This window comes from Pseudomyrmex gracilis, unplaced genomic scaffold, assembly GCF_002006095.1.
Source record: "Pseudomyrmex gracilis isolate BER0280 unplaced genomic scaffold, ASM200609v1 scaffold_86, whole genome shotgun sequence".
Classification (NCBI taxonomy): domain Eukaryota; kingdom Metazoa; phylum Arthropoda; class Insecta; order Hymenoptera; family Formicidae; genus Pseudomyrmex; species Pseudomyrmex gracilis.
The window spans coordinates 166,752-184,224 of record NW_018020670.1 but is presented as its reverse complement, the minus strand read 5'-3'; the positions used below and the strand labels follow the sequence as shown (position 1 = coordinate 184,224).

General features: G+C 39.8%; 2 protein-coding genes across 8 annotated transcripts in view; both read left to right on the top strand.

The window, feature by feature from the left end:
- The window catches only part of LOC109855302 (tribbles homolog 2), a 37,251-nt gene extending 26,323 nt beyond the window's left edge, over window positions 1-10,928 (top strand). For 5 of the 6 annotated variants that reach the window (XM_020429405.1, XM_020429404.1, XM_020429403.1 and 2 more), the window contains 3 exons: window positions 2,010-2,752; window positions 5,481-5,782; window positions 10,167-10,928. In XM_020429405.1, coding sequence (XP_020284994.1) covers window positions 2,375-2,752; window positions 5,481-5,782; window positions 10,167-10,623 — 1,137 coding nt within the window. In that variant the 5' untranslated portion in view covers window positions 2,010-2,374 and the 3' untranslated portion in view covers window positions 10,624-10,928. Of the gene's footprint in view, window positions 1-1,114; window positions 1,444-2,009; window positions 2,753-5,480; window positions 5,783-10,166 lie in introns of those variants that run through there. The other variant, XM_020429406.1, reaches the window with a different exon arrangement.
- A 3,208-nt stretch (window positions 10,929-14,136) lies between these two features.
- LOC109855299 (uncharacterized protein B0303.7-like) lies at window positions 14,137-17,162 on the top strand. Of its 2 annotated transcripts, none has more exons than XM_020429394.1 (6): window positions 14,137-14,502; window positions 15,111-15,189; window positions 15,306-15,435; window positions 15,791-16,561; window positions 16,677-16,940; window positions 17,022-17,162. In XM_020429394.1, the coding sequence occupies exons 1-6, from the start codon at window positions 14,481-14,483 to the stop codon at window positions 17,139-17,141; spliced, it is 1,386 nt and encodes a 461-aa protein (XP_020284983.1). In that variant the 5' UTR covers window positions 14,137-14,480; the 3' UTR covers window positions 17,142-17,162. The 2 variants fall into 2 exon arrangements, with proteins under 2 accessions (XP_020284983.1, XP_020284984.1); XM_020429395.1 differs by lacking the exon at window positions 14,137-14,502 and adding an exon at window positions 14,588-14,757.
- Window positions 17,163-17,473: the final 311 nt, after the last annotated feature.

The window sequence follows — 17,473 nt, the reverse complement described above, 5'->3', positions numbered from 1 at the left end:
GAACGTGCTCGCGCAAAACTATTTTCCTTGTTCTCTCTGAACGAAGGTGATTTTACTTCGCTTAAACAGATTAAAATTGCAATACATATAAAACTCGTTCGTTTAATTGACCTAACGAATGACGTTGAATGAATACGTACGTACATACTCGCGCTATCGTTTTTTTTTTTTTTTTTTTCAGTGCGCGAGTTCGTTGTATGTATGTTTTTTTCTTCGAAGCGCGTTTAGTGCACTCTCGTCGTTTGCGCGTATCCGTTTCCCGGTATGGATTTCGGTGGATGCACCGCGCGCGCGGATGCATTGTTTTGTAAACATTCAACGCGGATCAACGACGTGTCATCGACATTTATCAAGGGTAACGTGGGAGGGGTTAGAAGAGGAGGGAAGCATTTACGATAAAATTACGCGCGTGAGTCACAGCTCTAGCGGATCATCGCGGCTGTTACTATTTCAGGCAGTCTCTCGAATAAGTTCGGCTGTACCTCCGTCAGGAGAATGTATTTGCTTTTCTCCTTTTCTTACTCCGTTTCCTCTCTCTCTCTCTCTTTCTCTCTTTTGTCGATTTTTATCTCTCGGCGGCATAATATAATGTGCATCGCGATCTTGAATGTCTTCCTAATCGCGCGTGTTTCTCGTCGTCTACACGATTATCTCGTCACTCGGTCACGTGTAGTGTCTTCACTTTACATTTCGATCATTCATAAAACCGTCACGTAATTTCCTCTTTGCCACCAGTGGCGGCTCTAGACTCCGCAACCGCAAAGCCGCACCGACACCTTGGAACAAAAGCAATCGGTTTGCTGTTTTGTAACGCGAAAGTTGCAGGATTTTATTACGAGAAAGAGAGAGGACATATTGCAAATAATCTCCCGGTTTCACTTCCGTTTTGGGTAAATTATTTGCATAGCGACGGATGATATATCCGTCAGCTTTCTCTCTCTCTCTTTCTCTCTTTCTCTATCTCGCAATCTTCGTAATACAAAAATTTATCGTTGTCTCTCTTTCAAATTCGAAAGAGATTGACATCGTCATACAAACGCGATATTGTGAGTTTTTTTTTTTCGTTTTTCTACACCGACACACGCTACTCTTTCATTTTGTGTTGAATCGACACTGCGGGAAAACGTTTACAACCATTATGATAAGATGAAACACGAGCATTTTATATATTTGTGGTGTGAAAAAAACTCGCAGCTGGAAATTGACTCCGGGTAGTAAAAAACTCGCTATCGCCCCTGTGTTCGTTGACGATATCCCTGACCTTAGGAGGCCTCTTTCTTGACTGTAACCGAGAATTGCGCACAAGACAGGAATGTCGAAACGTCGTCTTTTGAAATTGTCCGTGAATCATATTATGGACTTTGCGAACGGAACTGTCGCCGTTCTGTCGTCGGCTCGCACACGAAGGCGTGTACGTGTGTAACACGTGGGCGTAATTGTGATGTAGGTGCTCCATGCCTCTTCTGTTATTTTGGCCAGGGCCACCTGGCGCGAATTTTTATGAGAGAAAAAGATACTTTTTTCTTTTTATATCTTTTTTTTTTTTTTAATATAGCAACGCGTCTGGGAAGAAGATGTAAAAGTGCAAACCAATTCGCCGCGATTTATTATTGAAATTCGCTTCTTGAATGTCAATTTTTTTTAATATTATAGAAAACGTATATAGAAAACGTTTTTAATATTCATAAAAATTTAATTAGTCTTTGAACTAATATAAAACTTACAATCAGCGTAAAAAATTAAGTGAAAAAGTATGTACACAATGATTCTGAGAAAAAAACTAATACAAAAAATAAATTCTTATTCTTGATTCTCAGAAATATTGTGTACATACTTTTTTTTACTATATCTCGATGTTTGTCTTATATTTTTGTATACGTATAAAAGTATTATATTTGAATTACAATCAAAAAGAGATGCGAAAAGAGATAAGCAGAGCATACACTGTCACGAATAATATATATATATATATATATATGTAAAGCAATGTTTATTTTTTTTTATTACAGGATCAGCTCCCTAGAGCGACCGACTGAATATCCAAAAAGATCTCTCTCCGTCCAAGGACCCGGCGCAGCGACACTGCGAAACGACACTGCGCGGGCCCCCCAAAAAAGCACAAGTGATATTTCTAATAGTTTCGTTTAGCGCTTAGAAAAGCCAAACCCGTCTCACACTTTGTTCGTACAAATGTCGGTACTCTGTAACATTCAGTGCTAAGTCCAAGTGGCGCAAAGTGTGTTCAACGCATCTCATCGCGAATCCGCGTAATCACGCGAAGCGTGAAACAGGACAATACAAAACAATACTTTGTGTACGAGTGCGATCAAACATCGGGTGTGTGTATTGCGCGCGGGTGTAAACGAGGCGCAACATGAGAGTGGCCAGGCAACATCCGTATCTACCCGTACCGAGTCGAACTACTACCACAACTACCGCCAATAATGGCAAGCTCGTGGTCCTTTTCAACGGCAATCAGGACGTCGTTCATCAGCAATTGCCGCCGCAGTCACCACCACAGTCGCCGCCGCAGGTGCTGCAGCAACCACAACAGCAGCATCAACCAACCGGCGACGAAAACAGCGCAGTGGTGCCGCCAAGCTGTGTCTTTCCAAGCTGCGAATCGGCGCCCACCGACCTTCAGGGAGGACCGACTATACTGATGGATCGATTCCTGCTTCTTGGTCCAGCCGAGGGTAGCGCTCTATATCGTTGCGTTGACGTACACAGTGGTCAGAAACTTGTCGCCAAGGTCAGTATCTTTATCTGCCTTTTTTACACGAGTGATTCATGCTATTTGCCGCACGTTATTCGCCAATTTGTGTTTTTTTCGTGGACCTGTAATTTTTGATAAACTCCGACTCATCAAACAATGAAGTGGCGAAATTAAAATCCGCTATTGTATATCTCTGCGTTACTAGAACATTCCAGCAACCGGCTCATTAAACCTATCTTGCGCTTCACAGTTTTGACATGTCACTTGTTATTTACGTATTAAATAATCATTCCATGCATAACAAAATAGTATTTTATTAAAAAGAATTGTTTTTATTTTTTCCGTGCATTTATCAAATATTTAAAATTCAGGATTTGAAAACATTCAAATAAATCCTGACTTTTAAAGTAATATTTGACAAAGAGAAAAAATAAACAAATCTTTTGTTTATTTTGTTCTCAAACATCACCGCACGTGTTTATACAAATATTTGATAGAGTATTATTTATTACACATAAAATTATTATTTAATACGCGAATGACAAATGCCATGTCAAAACTTCAGTTTTTGCAACGAAAGATAATTAAGTTACAATTGTATTAAATATTATTTTAATTATGCTGTGTGCGCGTGTATGTCACACACACGTAGAATGATTTTAACAAATGTCTGTTGCGATAAACGGTTAAAAAATGTCGCAATTTTTGATGACAATGTCGTAAATTAGCCTATTGTATAATGCAGTTCATGGCATATATCGACGCGACGCACCTGGATGCGTTCGCAGCGCACTGCAGCTGCCGAGTAGAATTTCCATCCAACAACCGTGGCATTACATAATGGAGCATACGGACGTAACGGTTCGTTAATGTTCGGGTCGATCGAACTCCCACCGTGAAGTTCGTTGCGAGATCGACGAGTCGACGTAATCGAGCGCTTTTGTCCGGAAAAACATTCGCGACTTCCTCCGAGGATTAAGATGACCAATTTTGTATAGGTCTCAATTCTTGAGACACAGACAAGTGTCTTATCAGACTTGAACACACACGAAAAGAAAAGATAACAATTATATAGTAATACTTGCAACATACATATCTAATAATATTATAATAATAAAAGCAACATATATATATANATATATATATATATATATATATATATATATATATATGTATCAATATTTCTTAGAGAATTAAATTAATAAATTAATAAATATATTATCTATAAAAGACTGCAAATAAAAAATATTTCAACATCATTTCAAGTCGGACCCTAACTAAAACTGTTTTACAGTCTCTATTTTGTATATTCGAAGTCAATCGTTTTTTGAAACAAATTGCACAAATTGTACAGATAAAAGCGCACGACATTTCCTAACAATTTGAATTCGTTTATGTTTATTTATGCCGTATTGCGTATAACCTACATTTCGGAATTTTGATTTCGACAATCGTCGGTTTACAGGATTGCAGTAATTTTTAAGTAGTTTTTGTTGCACGAAACACTGATAAAAATTTCTCGAGAGGATTAAATACCACGTAATGCGTCCACGTCAGGACCTCACCCGCCGCGTTTCCATTAACATTTTACAATCGTCACGCATTATACAATGAGCCATGGCTTACATCATCATCATCGCGCGCCGCGAACAAATACAAGGCTGTGTCACCTCGCAGCCGCTTTTAGCCTCTTGTCTCTCGCTTCATCTTCGTGTATCCATCACATATCGTCGCATTGTCCGTTATTCATAATCGCTTCTGAAGCCACGGCTGTTTAATTTAAATTGACGATTACGCGAGAACGTCGCGTGACGTGCCGCGCGCGCTTTCGCAAGCGTGTCCGTGTCCGCGTTGCGAACCGCAGAAGAGTTTCGGATTTCGAAAAGGAAAAGAATAGAAGTCTTTTTGTAATTCGTCTCGCGGAGAGGAGGTCGTGAACCACTCTGAATTGTTGCAGCATACCGCTAATATCTTGGTAGAAAAAAACGGATTCAAGGGCAGGAATTTAACACAGCACGTGAATAAAATGTTTGTTTTTTTTTTAAGAATATATTTGAATTTCTCTTTTTATAGTCTTGAAATTTTGCATCCAGATTAACGGATTTAAGTCATTAAGTTAATGAATTTTTAGTGGATTGCAGAGTAAAAATAATATTAAAAACAACTTTTATAATCATTTTGAAAAAATTAATCAAATTTAATTTTCGCACACACAGACTTTTTAGAATAATTACATATAAAATCCAAATTCGATTCATTAATTAAACAACTTGAAGATTCGAGGCGGATGTAATTTTACTAATTTTCAATATATGTCTGTATATACGACAAGCGGACAGAATATTTACCGTCACTTAACGCCCGGCAAAATCTCTGCGTCCAGCTAATATTTCCTTCTCAAGGATATCCGCTTTAAATAAGCAAAGTTCGTTCAATGACAGTTTATTCCGGTCTAATCCGGAAATCAAACGATTGAAGGAAATGAGGAAATTGAGTTTCCGTCAATTCGTTAAAACGGAGAAAACAACATCCGGTATTAGTTTTTTTTTTTTTTTACAAAATCTAAAGCATCTTAAAGCACATCAAAACTCGGGATTTATCAAATATGTAAATGTACGTACGTATAATGTAAACAAAAACAAAAACCAAACAAATCTAATCTCTTATTTATTCGATACATCTTCCACACTTTTATTTTCTTGCTTCTTCCTGCACTGTGGGAACAATCTTTTTAGAACTTTTGTTATGTGTTTCCGGCTTATAGGCGCTGACAAAGGGTGACAAGGGTTGCGAGGCGTTGTTGCGGGCTCACCTTCGTCTAGAAGGCACAGGCGCGGCGAGCAACGCGGTAGGCGTAGTCGAAGCACCTGGTGGTCGGCGCTATCTCCTTCTGGAGGGTCACCATGGCGACCTGCACGCCTACGTAAGGGCGCGCAGGAGGCTGCGTGAACCCGAAGCGAGGCGGTTGTTTAGACAAGCGGCCAAGGCTGTGGCGACTTGTCACGATTACGGGGTCGTGCTTAGAGATCTCAAGCTCCGGAAGTTTGTCTTCGCCGATGAAGCGAGGTAAGAATTTGCTTAAGCACGCGTGTATTCCCCGTTGTCTCGCTACGGAAATAATTGATTTATACGATACGCGGACTAACAAGATTTTCCACTTAAGCTTCTCGCGTTTCAAACTGAAAGCTGATAAATGACACACACCATTCGGATCGAAGGTATCAGTGTTGAGTTTGCGTTCGCTTTTCCGAGTGAAGGGGAAATCGATTGCTGTGGGTGTGTTTTCCGCGAGTGTTGTGTGACCTCCCTGTTCTCGGTACTGGAAAGAAATGCGAATGAGTACGGAGGTGAAACGAAACGAAATGAATATAAAAACCCCGATTCTCGTCGCGGATTCGCGCTCTCTCGCTCGAGGAATCGCGAAAGTGCGTCTCTCGACAACGTGTGCGCACGTGGATGAGTTCTTGAACTCATTTCAGATAAAAACACACACTTGCGCGAGAAGTATATTCATTGATTGGCGCTAAATCGTTTCGTGAAACGGGAAGAAAGTTTCTCCCTTATATTTGTGTCATTTTACCTCAGCAACCGACTGACTGCTGCACCACGGAACTTTCTTTTCGATATGTTTCGTTGAAATAAATTCCGTTGTTTTTAAGAAATTTATTCCGATTTCGTTGTAAAATACTTTACAATGAATTTTAATCTTAGTTTATAACTGAGGGATCTTTTATTGCATCAGATAAATGTAAAAATTATTAAATGAAATCATGTATGGTAAAATTATCAGAAAAAATAAATTGTTAAGTGCGGAATAAGTTTCGCGAGATTCAGTACGAGTTTCATTCACACACTTTATAGGAATTATTATTATTTTCTCTAGTCGCAAATGATTTAACGTAAACAATTTATGATCGCTTCTAGAAAATATCTGTCTAGACCAGAGATATGAATTTTCTTCTCTCATTCGATTGAAACAGTAAGTGATTATTTAACAACTGGAAGTCTGTGGCAATAACGAGCACAGTCAATTATAAATTTTCAACAAATTACGGTTATTATATTTTCACTTTCGCGGTTTTATATGTATATTGTTCGAATTGGATTTCAATGGACCGCGTCGAGTTCGTGATTTAGGGTGTGTTTACGGGGCCTGTTTCGTGTGCTGAGCATTATCTCGGCGTGACTATATACCTACTCGCGATACGACGCACCCACGTGTCGCTACAGGATGCAGACATGTACAAAGCAACACACAACCCAAGCCGAGCCGAGCCAAGCCAAACGGGCGTGTGTGTCGTGCGCGGCGGCGATCGGGAGATCGACTCGCATGTCGGTCCGTTGTGTTGGCCAATCGCGCATTCCTGCCGCTCGGCGAGCTCTGCTGCTCCCGCGCGCACGTAGAATAAGGAGAGTCCGGGGAATGTTGCAAGCCAGAAAAGCATATTGGTTCATCGGCTGCTGCGGCGCGGAGTTTTGAAACGTCGGTATAATTAGGAAACGCGTGCTTCATTCGTTTCACCGGCGCGGCACCGGCCGACGAGTCCACAGAGAAGAGGTTGTTGCATCTTCCTCCTCCCTTTCTCCACCTCCGTTTCCTCATCTTCCCAGAATAATCGCGGGGCGCGCGCGCACACGAGACGCATAGTCCAATTACACGCGTCTCTTTACTCGTCGATAAAATTATTTTATAATTCAAAGTTTTAACGCGTGTTTCCAAATGTTTCTTTGTTTATACATATAATTGACTATTGATAAATTATCAGTGATAGAGATTTTATATTTAATATATTTCAAAACAATTGTTTTTTTTTTTTTTTTTATATATTTGCAAAATATTTGAACGCGCGTACATCTGTGTTGAAGAATTCACGTAAAACACTACTTTCTTTCTCGGAATTCTCGAATTAGTTTCTCTTTCTTCTAACGGTCTTTCTTCTGTGAATTAAAGCGATCACACAAATCAGTCTTTTCCCGGATGCTTCGCGCATGATGTTCGAACTATGCTAATTGCTGTGTGTGTATGTGTGTGCGTGCGTGCGTGTCTCTTAGCAGAAACGCACACATCTCGTCGGTGTCGTCGAGTATAGCGTAAGTAGTATAGCGTCAGTTTCTCGCGTTCTCGGTGAAAAGCATAATTTGGTCTCGTGACCGGATTTCTCTCCGCCACGCGCACGTTTCGCAACACGTTGGCGGCGCAGCGTTGGTCCGGTTCAACGCCGAATTCAATCAGAGAATCGTTATTCGCGAGGTTAATGATCCTCGCTAGTAAATCGTCGACCTCGTTCGATTCCTCGCATGTGCGTGCGCGCGCGCGCGCGCGTGCGAAAGAGACTCTCGAAACTGTACATTCGGGGACGTTGACCTGAATTTTGCGCGCGTACGTATCCGTAATCCGTTTAAAAAATCGGAAGCAAAAAAGCAAACTTCACTTGTGGATTTGAATAATTTCGAATTGTGTTGAACATTTTGTTTTAGTAACGCGAGTTATGAAGCGGCATTTAAAACACGCGCAAGAAAACAAAGTTTTTTTTTGCTCGAAAAACATTTTCTATTATATCGTTGCATCAGGATGTAGTAATCTTTTTAAATTCTATTTGTGACCGTTTAATTCCGGATTTTCTTTGTTTTCCCGCGAAAGATGAAGAAATCTCAAAGTCCCTCTCGATTTCCCGAGATTATATCTTTATATTTAACTGGCTGTGATTAATGACAGCTGTCATTAGTAGGGTCTCCGCGCTCCTTCTTTACCCGCGTTGTCTCAATTGCGCAATTACAATAATCAAAAGCGAGAGAAACGGGAGTTTGGTGGCCAGTCGGTGAGCATCGCGTTTGGAGAAGACGACGGAATAGCGTTTCGCGCGTCCCTCGCGAGACGTTTCATGGATTTCACAAGCTGTCTGGGAGGGAAATCAACGTCGTGTCTAGAATCCGACGCGCTAACATCCGCGCCGAGGGGTTCTTGAACCCGGAGCGATATCGCCAGCGAACGGTGAAAGTTTTGCGAAGAAAGCTGCGGCGGCCTCTCTCTTTCTCTCGCTCCCCGCGTTCGGTTCATCGTCAAACGGTCTGACCGTATCATCGCGTTTCTTCGATTCATTTGCTCGCGAGAGAGAGAGAGAGAGAGGCCATTGACACTCGTTCGGATTGTCAAGATCGTGTAACGACTCTCGCGTGACGCGTGTCTCACCGAGAAGTGGTGGCGCTCGATGATTCGTTAACTCTGAAACGCGCGCCGATAACAAATCTCAAAGTGACAAACGCGGCTAAAAAATTTCTTAAAAACGTTACTTCCTAATACAAAAATAAATATCATTGTTTGTGTTATAATGTGTCGTATAATTAGAAAAACTTGCTGCAAAATTAATTAATAGAAATAAATATCTTTCCGTTTTTAGAAAAATTTTTAAATTTCTACAGAAATTTGCGATAAGAAATTTAGAAACATTAACAATGGTTTTACCAGTTCAAATTCGATTTTCTGAGAAGTACATTTTTGATATTTAAAATTTGTTTTGTTTTTATAAAAAAATTATTCAATATTATATCTTTTTTAATTATAATTAAACATAATTATTTTAATCATGTAATTTATAAATAATATTTATAATATATTATAATTATAATGTTGTAATTAAAAAAATAAATTTATTAATAAGGAACGTATTTTCTGATTTTGAAGTGTGTAACGCTTTCTCGAGCAAGCTACGCCATTGCGCCTTCGGCCGAACGTCGTGGGCGAGAACTCGCACCGTAGGAGAGTTCCAAAGTTACCCAAGAGCCAAGAATATTACGTACACGCGCGTACTTCCGCGTTGTGTGTGCAGGTTGATCAACGCGGCGAAGTCGCGATCGGCCAGCAACAATCTCCTCTTTCTCGCGTTCCGCCGTCGTTGCGCCTTATTCCACGCTACCGACGACGACTGCTGAGAAATGGCCGCGATGGCTCAATCACGGTGTCCTCTTGCTAAATTGAAATACCTCGCCTTCGGGCGCGCACGTAAAAGGTTGCACGGAGATCTCCCCGTCTTTACTTCGCAAACTCGCAGCCGCGGAGATCATAGCCGGTCGATAATAAATGCAGGGCTTGGCGCAACGCGTGCTTGAGACACGTGGAACAAATTTCACACAACTGCAAGAAAAAGATCGTAAAAGTTTTACAATTAGTGAGATTTAGTACCTCATTTTTTTTAGCTTTTCAAAGCTCGATTTTTAATCTTATTCACGGTGTTCCAAGTGTCATTTATCACGCTCAATAGATTTTAACTAATTATTTAAAATGATGTGTGTGTATTAAAAGTAAATTAAAAAGCTATGCAAATTTTAAAGTTACTAAAAAAAACAAAGTAGTTATTTAGAGACTCAGTCATTTTTAAACCGCTGTAAAAATAATCGAATTTCCGCAAATTTCTCTTTATTAAAATCTATTGTTTATTTTTTTTTTTTCCAGAACGCGACTTCGCTTAGAGAGTCTCGAGGATGCGGTGATCGTGGAGAACGATGACGACGAACTGACCGATCGGCGAGGCTGTCCCGCGTATGTCGCGCCGGAAGTGCTCCGCGCCGGACGCGCCTATTCCGGCAAGGCGGCGGACATCTGGTCGCTGGGCGTGCTGCTTTACACGATGCTGGTCGGCCGTTATCCGTTCAACGACGCTCAGCACGCGTCCCTCTTCGCAAAAATCTCGCGCGGCCAGTTTGCCGTGCCGGAGGGTTTGAGTCCGCGCGCCAAGTGCCTGATCCGCTCGCTTCTGCGAAAGGAGCCGTCCGAGCGACCGTACGCCGAGGACGTGCAGCTGCATCCGTGGTTATCGAAACCGCTGCGGCTATGCACAACGTTTGGCAGCAGGTCCTCGTGTCAGGACCAACTCGTACCAGAGCTACCTACCAATCCTCAACAAGACTGACTCTCCTCTGAGAAAAAAATCATTATTCCGCGCGCAATAGCGTTACTCTCGCATCCTAGTGCTTCTCTCGTGCCGACTGCCGGATCGAGTTCTGCCGAGAGGAGAGAATTAGCGCAATCAAAAGAAGAAGGACAAAAAAGTGGCAAAAAAAATATCTTTTAACATATTGGCCGTATTTGTAAATACAAGTACAACAAATTCGGAGAAGTAGAAAAAATGTCACGGATATGTTACTTAAATTTTAATATCTTCTCTCTTCTTAAGGAAAAAAAAGAAAGAAAGAATACATATATTTAAAAATTAATATATTTAAAAATTAATATATTTAAAAATTAAATAAAACTTTTTTTTTTAATGACAATGTTTTTAAAGTAAAATATATATTTTTTGTCCTTGGAAAAAATCAGAAAAATGTATAATGCAGACAGTGGCAGCTGAATCATCGCACTTTATTCGAGATCCGTTCGAGTCGCGCAGTTTCTCATTTGGAAATCGAGAATGACTCGATTCATGATTTTTCTTCGCGAGACGCAAACTACGAATGCTTAATTTTCTTCTTCTCGCTGGCAAGGAGCGGCCTAGAATAAGCTTTTTCGAAGATAGAGCGTATCAACATCGGATGGGAGTAATCATTCTCAATGGAATTTTTATGTAAGGGAGAATAACCAAAGTCCATCTCTCCTAAAAAAAAACAAAACAAAAAACGCCCGATTTATTTCTTCTATTCGGCGTCGCGACTTGAAGTTGAAATGATTGAAGCTGGAATCTTGGATATAAGATGGAATACTACACATCGTTTCATGATAAACTCATTCTAGTCTTGAGTCAACTCGAGGGTTTGAACGCCGAACGGCGAAAATAATTTAACAGGTACTGTAAAATAGCATCTCTGATTTTGGTCATTCTCTCTGCTAAACAATTTCGGAGGCAACGTGACTCAAGTGATTACAAACGTTTCTATCGGTTAATAGAAAGTTAGATTCGAAATGTGAAAAACATTGTTACTGGTTAAAAAAAAAAAAAAAAAAAAAGAGTTAATCCTCTTGTTGTTTACAAATACATTCGCGCGCGTGCGAATCCAATGTGATGGAATCTTTGAAGATTCTAAAGCGACGTATGTGATAAACGAAACACGCAAATTGTTTCACAAGCGAGCGGTTACTTGCAGTCATCTCTGTCTCTGAAGTTCGTGTACATTAATTATTATTGTCGTTGAAACGAATCGAATTCGATGTTTGTATTGTACGTTAGCTACACCTCCTCGACTTTTCTTAAATATACTTGGCGTCGCGCATCTACAAAACACAGAATGGTTTTTACAATTTACTGGTTGACCTATGTGTATGTGTGTGTGTGTATGTGTATGTGTGTGTATGTACTTATTTATACACACACATACGAACAAACAGTCGTAAATTCGATGCGAGAGAACACAAAAAACGTGATGTAAATTTTAATAGAACCAGTGAGCTTTGTATAGCGTGCTATTATAGTATAAAACGATGAGAAATGGGGAATCAGAGATTGAATCGGATTCAATCTAAAAACTCTCACACACACGTTAAAAAAAACACGAGCAAACAAACTGATAATCAGTAATAATAGCTTAAAATAACGAGAGCAAAAATAACGAGAAAAAATAACGAGAGTTGCAAGTCTAACGAAGTTTTCTTCTAACATAAAAAAAAATCCGATTCATTCTTTCCGCGCACCCGTTCACATGTCGTCATTATTATATCACAGAGTCAATCAAATCTTTATTAGGACATCGAAAAGAAAACGGATGTTTCTCGTTAAAAATGCGATAGAAGTAAAAAAAAAAAAAAAGCTCCGTTTCTCTGACCTAAAAACGTTGCCTACAAAGACTGCTTGGACATGTGGCCTAAATACAATTTATCTTTATTAGAAAAAAAAAAAAAAAAACCGCAAATACACAATACCGTTGAGCAAAGAATTTCTCTAACTCTATGTAAGAACAATAAAAGTATACGCTTCTGGATCGCTCAAACGTCGAGTATCCATGAATCTATAAATGTGTTCATCAAAGGCAATGTTTTAAGGTAGAGTATTCTTACAAATCGAAGAGACACATGAATTACTTCCTTTCTGATTCGAAGACCTTTCAAGTTTATTGCTTGCGCGATACAAGTATATATTATATATATATACGATGCAACTCAGTGTCAAGTTGAGATCCAATTTCAGGAAAGAAAAAACGAAGGAAGCGAACGATCGACGATTTTGCATCAAATCAAATATTCTTGTTGTTTATAGAAGCTTTTTCGGTTTTTTGACATCAGACATACACAATGGAGAAAACGCGAGAGAGAACGTCAAGGTTGTCGATCGGGATCGCGACTCGATCCTCAATTCGTTTCCCCTTCATGTTCGACGAAAGTATAAAAAAAAAAAACCAAAAAAACCAAAAAAAAAAAAAAAAAAAAANAAAAAAAAAAAAAAAAAAAAACCATGTGTTCTTATATTTAAAACACCTACCACCTATCTGCATACCGATACCGATCTACCTATTGCGCGAACTCTTTTGTAACTTCTGCGAGATATAAAAGTAAGAGCGAGAGAGAAAAACCTTTTTTCCTTTTTTATTATATACATACATAAAATTCGCGCACGGCATTCGATCCCAGCGCGACTCTACGATTCCTCCTTTCGTATCACATTCATTCAGGGTACAAATGCGGCGAGAGCGTCCACTTCCGACGTTAAATTGTACATAGGTTTGAGTAAGTCCTACGCATACACATTAAAAAAACAAAAAAAAAATTCATTTATCCAAGAGAGCGATTGAGGAAAAAATCCACATTCATTTCTGTACATATACATACTTATATAGGCAAAATAAAATGGCGTTCATGATATAAAGAATGCGGTGTGTGTGTTTTAATTTCTGCGTCGATCAATGCACTTGTTTTTTTTTAAATTTTATTTCGAATTTTCAATTTTTTGTTTTCTGGAACAAGAAACAAAGAGTGCGTTCCGATATTCACAGTCGAGTAAACTGAAAACCTGTAACGTTAAACGTATAGATTTTCGGTATCGGCAATGAATATCGGAAAATGATGCAGCTGTATAAAATACCACCGCTATCATGACGCGCATGCGTGCAGCGCTTTACGTTTCGTCGATACGACAGATTTGTAGTTTTCGATTTCTCACATATTTCCGTATCTTTCGCGTGAAGGCGTTTCATGTGAATTCTATTTTTTTTTTTTTACATCGCGATTTAAGTCCATTCACTTCTTGAGAGACTTATCGTTGAAATTCGATTACAATAGCTCAGAATCGGTTTTAGAGTCGGACGACCTATAACTGCGTGTTAATCCGGTACTGAAAATTTGTTACGCTTTTAAAAGGATTTGCGATATCTACGTCACCCACCTTGGAGTTACGATGATGTCAGACGTGTGGAAAATTACGTAAACAATGCCGCGCACCTTGTGTAACGAGCGATGAAGAAATCGGCTCGGAAATCTTTCGTTTTTTTTTTTTTTTTTTTAGCGCTATTATCATCAATCGGTCTTACATAAGAAAAAATACGTCGATCGTTGAAACTTTTTTAAATTGTTGAAGGTTAGACACACACACGTGCAAGACGCGCGAAGAAGAGTTTTGAGAGAAAGATTTACTTTTCTCGAAATTCGGAACTTTCGATTTTTGCGAAAATAGATTTTAAGAATTTCGCATGGTTCGGGGAGCGGGATCGCGCGTGCACAGTATTGCGCGCGAATACAAATCCGCTCAAGAACACTGCGTGCAACAACGGATCCGTAAATACGTGCGATTACTCAGAACGCGACTTACGCGACGAAGACGTCGCTGGTGCAGCGTCCAAATGAAAAATGGCCGCAAACGTGAGAACAGGTGAGTGGCAACGTAAGGATTCGTTTGGAATTTGTCGCGTGGAATTTTCGCGTGTGTGAATTGTCGTGCGAAGGTGATCGGATGTGTCTCTTCGCTCTGCGAGGCGAGAGCGAGACGTTCCGCGCTGCGCGCACCCGTCGTTCTCGCTCACAGTTTTCCCGATAACGCTTCTGTCATATAACGCTCGTCTCTCTCGCCTCTTTCGCGATTCGCCGAATTTTTCTGCGGATTATCAACGGGACGAGATAAAATACGGTGCGATATCCCTCCCTGTTATCGTCGCGATATCCCACAACGAGTGGGCGTTATATCGCGCGGCGACGTCGGTCGATGTGACGCGAATCGGGCCAACGTTTTATAACAGACGACACATTTAGTTCTCGCGTCTCACTCGCAGCGTGCAATTTGTTTTGAAGAATTTTTCACAGTTATCTCTGACGTCGTACGTTGTGTGCGTGCGAGCCTGGTGTATGTGTGTTTGCGCGCGCGTGAGAATACGTGTGTACCAGCGTGTACGAGGAACGATCACACACATATATATATATATAATACATCGAGTCATCACGGCCTGCGTTGATTGATTTTGTTGTCTGTCACATTGTTCTCAGAAATGCGAGTACCAACGCGCGCTGCACCTCGTCCACCTGGCCAAAATGCGACGCGAAGAGATCCGGTTTGGGGCAGCAGGTGCGTTTTCCTTATCTCTTTATCTGTAATTATGCAAGTTTCCAAGTAAAATTAATTGACTGTCTTGTTCTTTTCTTTGGAATTACAATGTGGTTTTTTTTTTTTTACGCTTCCAGTAATGACATATTCGGAGGTGCCCTGACCTCGCAATCTGTGCAAAAGAAAAAGCCACCTCCTCGGCCACCACCTCCAAAATTTAATCAGAATCATTTACATCATCAGAAGGACCAAAAGCCGAGAAAGCCAGTAAGAATCTTTGAAGAAGTTGATTTATGACTGTATTTGGTTTCTTTGATTGTGCAGAATATTGCTTTCACAAAGACATAGATCTGAGAAAGATACTTTATTTTTTTATATTAAACAAATATGTGTCTTATAAAAGAAATAGAACAATGTTAAGAATAAAAAATACATCCTTTGTGCATGTGTACAGTATGTGATAGTTGTTTTAAGTAAGAGAAAAACTTTATATATCAGAAATTATGTCATTTTGTATTATGATTTAAATTATGTCTGCAATTGCAATATGTGTGTGTAAAGTAGCAATTGATTTTTGTCAAATCATGTTTTTAAACAAAATAAATGTATAATTTTTGCACAGGCCAGGCCAACAGAGCTATTGACCAATTTCTTTGGACGAAAAAAGCAAGAGAACGTTCTTCCGTCACGTTCTATCAACCAGTTAGCAAATCCGATATCGCAATCCACAAACTCAATTGCGACTGTGTCTCTGATAGATCTCAGTCCACCCGGATCTCCAACGTTTACAACTCGTTCCAGCAGCGATGGTGTCAGCGTCGACAGTTTCGGGAGTGACGGTAACTCCAATCCATCTGCGTTCACGAGTAGTGGGAACACATCTCAAACAGAAAGTGCCTTCGAAGATGATTTTGACTTTTTTGGCATGTCAGCCAAAAAGATAGTGCAAAACGATCCGTGGCAAACCAAGACAACAGTACAGGATCCGTTTGGTCCTCTTGAAGACACATGTTCAAACGTGTCTCAGAGCACTGGCGGATCATATCTCTTTTCTCTCAACTCGATCAGTCGTGAAGCGAATCAAGTGCCTTCCAATTTGATTACAACCAAATCTCTCGTCACGTCGATGCCGACGATAATTCGAGCGAGACCTCCCAAACCTCCAGCACCAAAGTTATCTGTAAAAAAACTCGAACCGATAGCTAAGCAAGCATGCAATGACTTTGAAGTCTCGAATAGCAATAATAAAACAAGTAAATCGTTAACGTTGGATTTCTCCAACGCATGGTCCAATGACTACGAAGAAAGTGATAGTCCGTCGCCACCTATGCCGACGATTCCTCCGCCAGCACCGCCCGCGGATTACTTAGCGGAACTTACCAGCGATCTGGATGTGAGTAAATAGAAACTACTAAAAGTAGTTTCTACCATGTATTGTGAAAGAATAATTTATGCGCGTTATGTTAACGACATGTAAAAATACACAGGTGAATAATATTAATTTACAGAGAGATCTAGATAAACCTCACGGTATTGCGCTATACGATTTTCCGGCAACACACTCGGATGACTTAACTCTGAAGGAGGGCGACGTTGTGGAATTGATAAGGAAAGTTAACGACGACTGGTTAGAGGGAAGAATAGGAAATCGTCAAGGAATATTCCCGCATAGTTTCATTGATATTAAAGTACCTTTGCCGGGTTTACCGGACAATATAGTTACAGCGTTATATGCTTTCCCAGGAGAGACCAATGAGGACTTGTCGTTTGAAGTAAGTTTATAAGTAAATTAAATGGAGAAAAAAGAGTATCTGCTACATATATGTGTGTCTAATATTTCTAATATTTTACAGGAAGGTGCAAAAATAACAGTTATATCGAGGATATCAAAAGATTGGTTGTACGGTGAGTACAACGGTAGAAAAGGGCAATTCCCGGCAAATTATGTAAACAGACTTCCGCGTAATATCTAATAATAAACGTATTTCTTCTCGTGTGAATATTTTATATAAACCATTTAACAAGTTCACTATATCTCATAAGCCTTCATTATTGCAAACATTATTTAGGATCTTCATTCACACACTAAGAATTAAAAAATGATGATCTAAAAAAAGTATAAAAATTTCTTATGATGAAAATTTGGTCATGTACAAATTGCAACTGAAAAAAAGATATGCCAATTTTAGAAAATTTTATGAACGCAAAAGACTGAATTACATACGATTTTTTATCGTCGTGTTCCAATAAAAATGATCTTTGGATGTTGCGATATTATCTCTAGAATTAGGCGATAACATCTGCG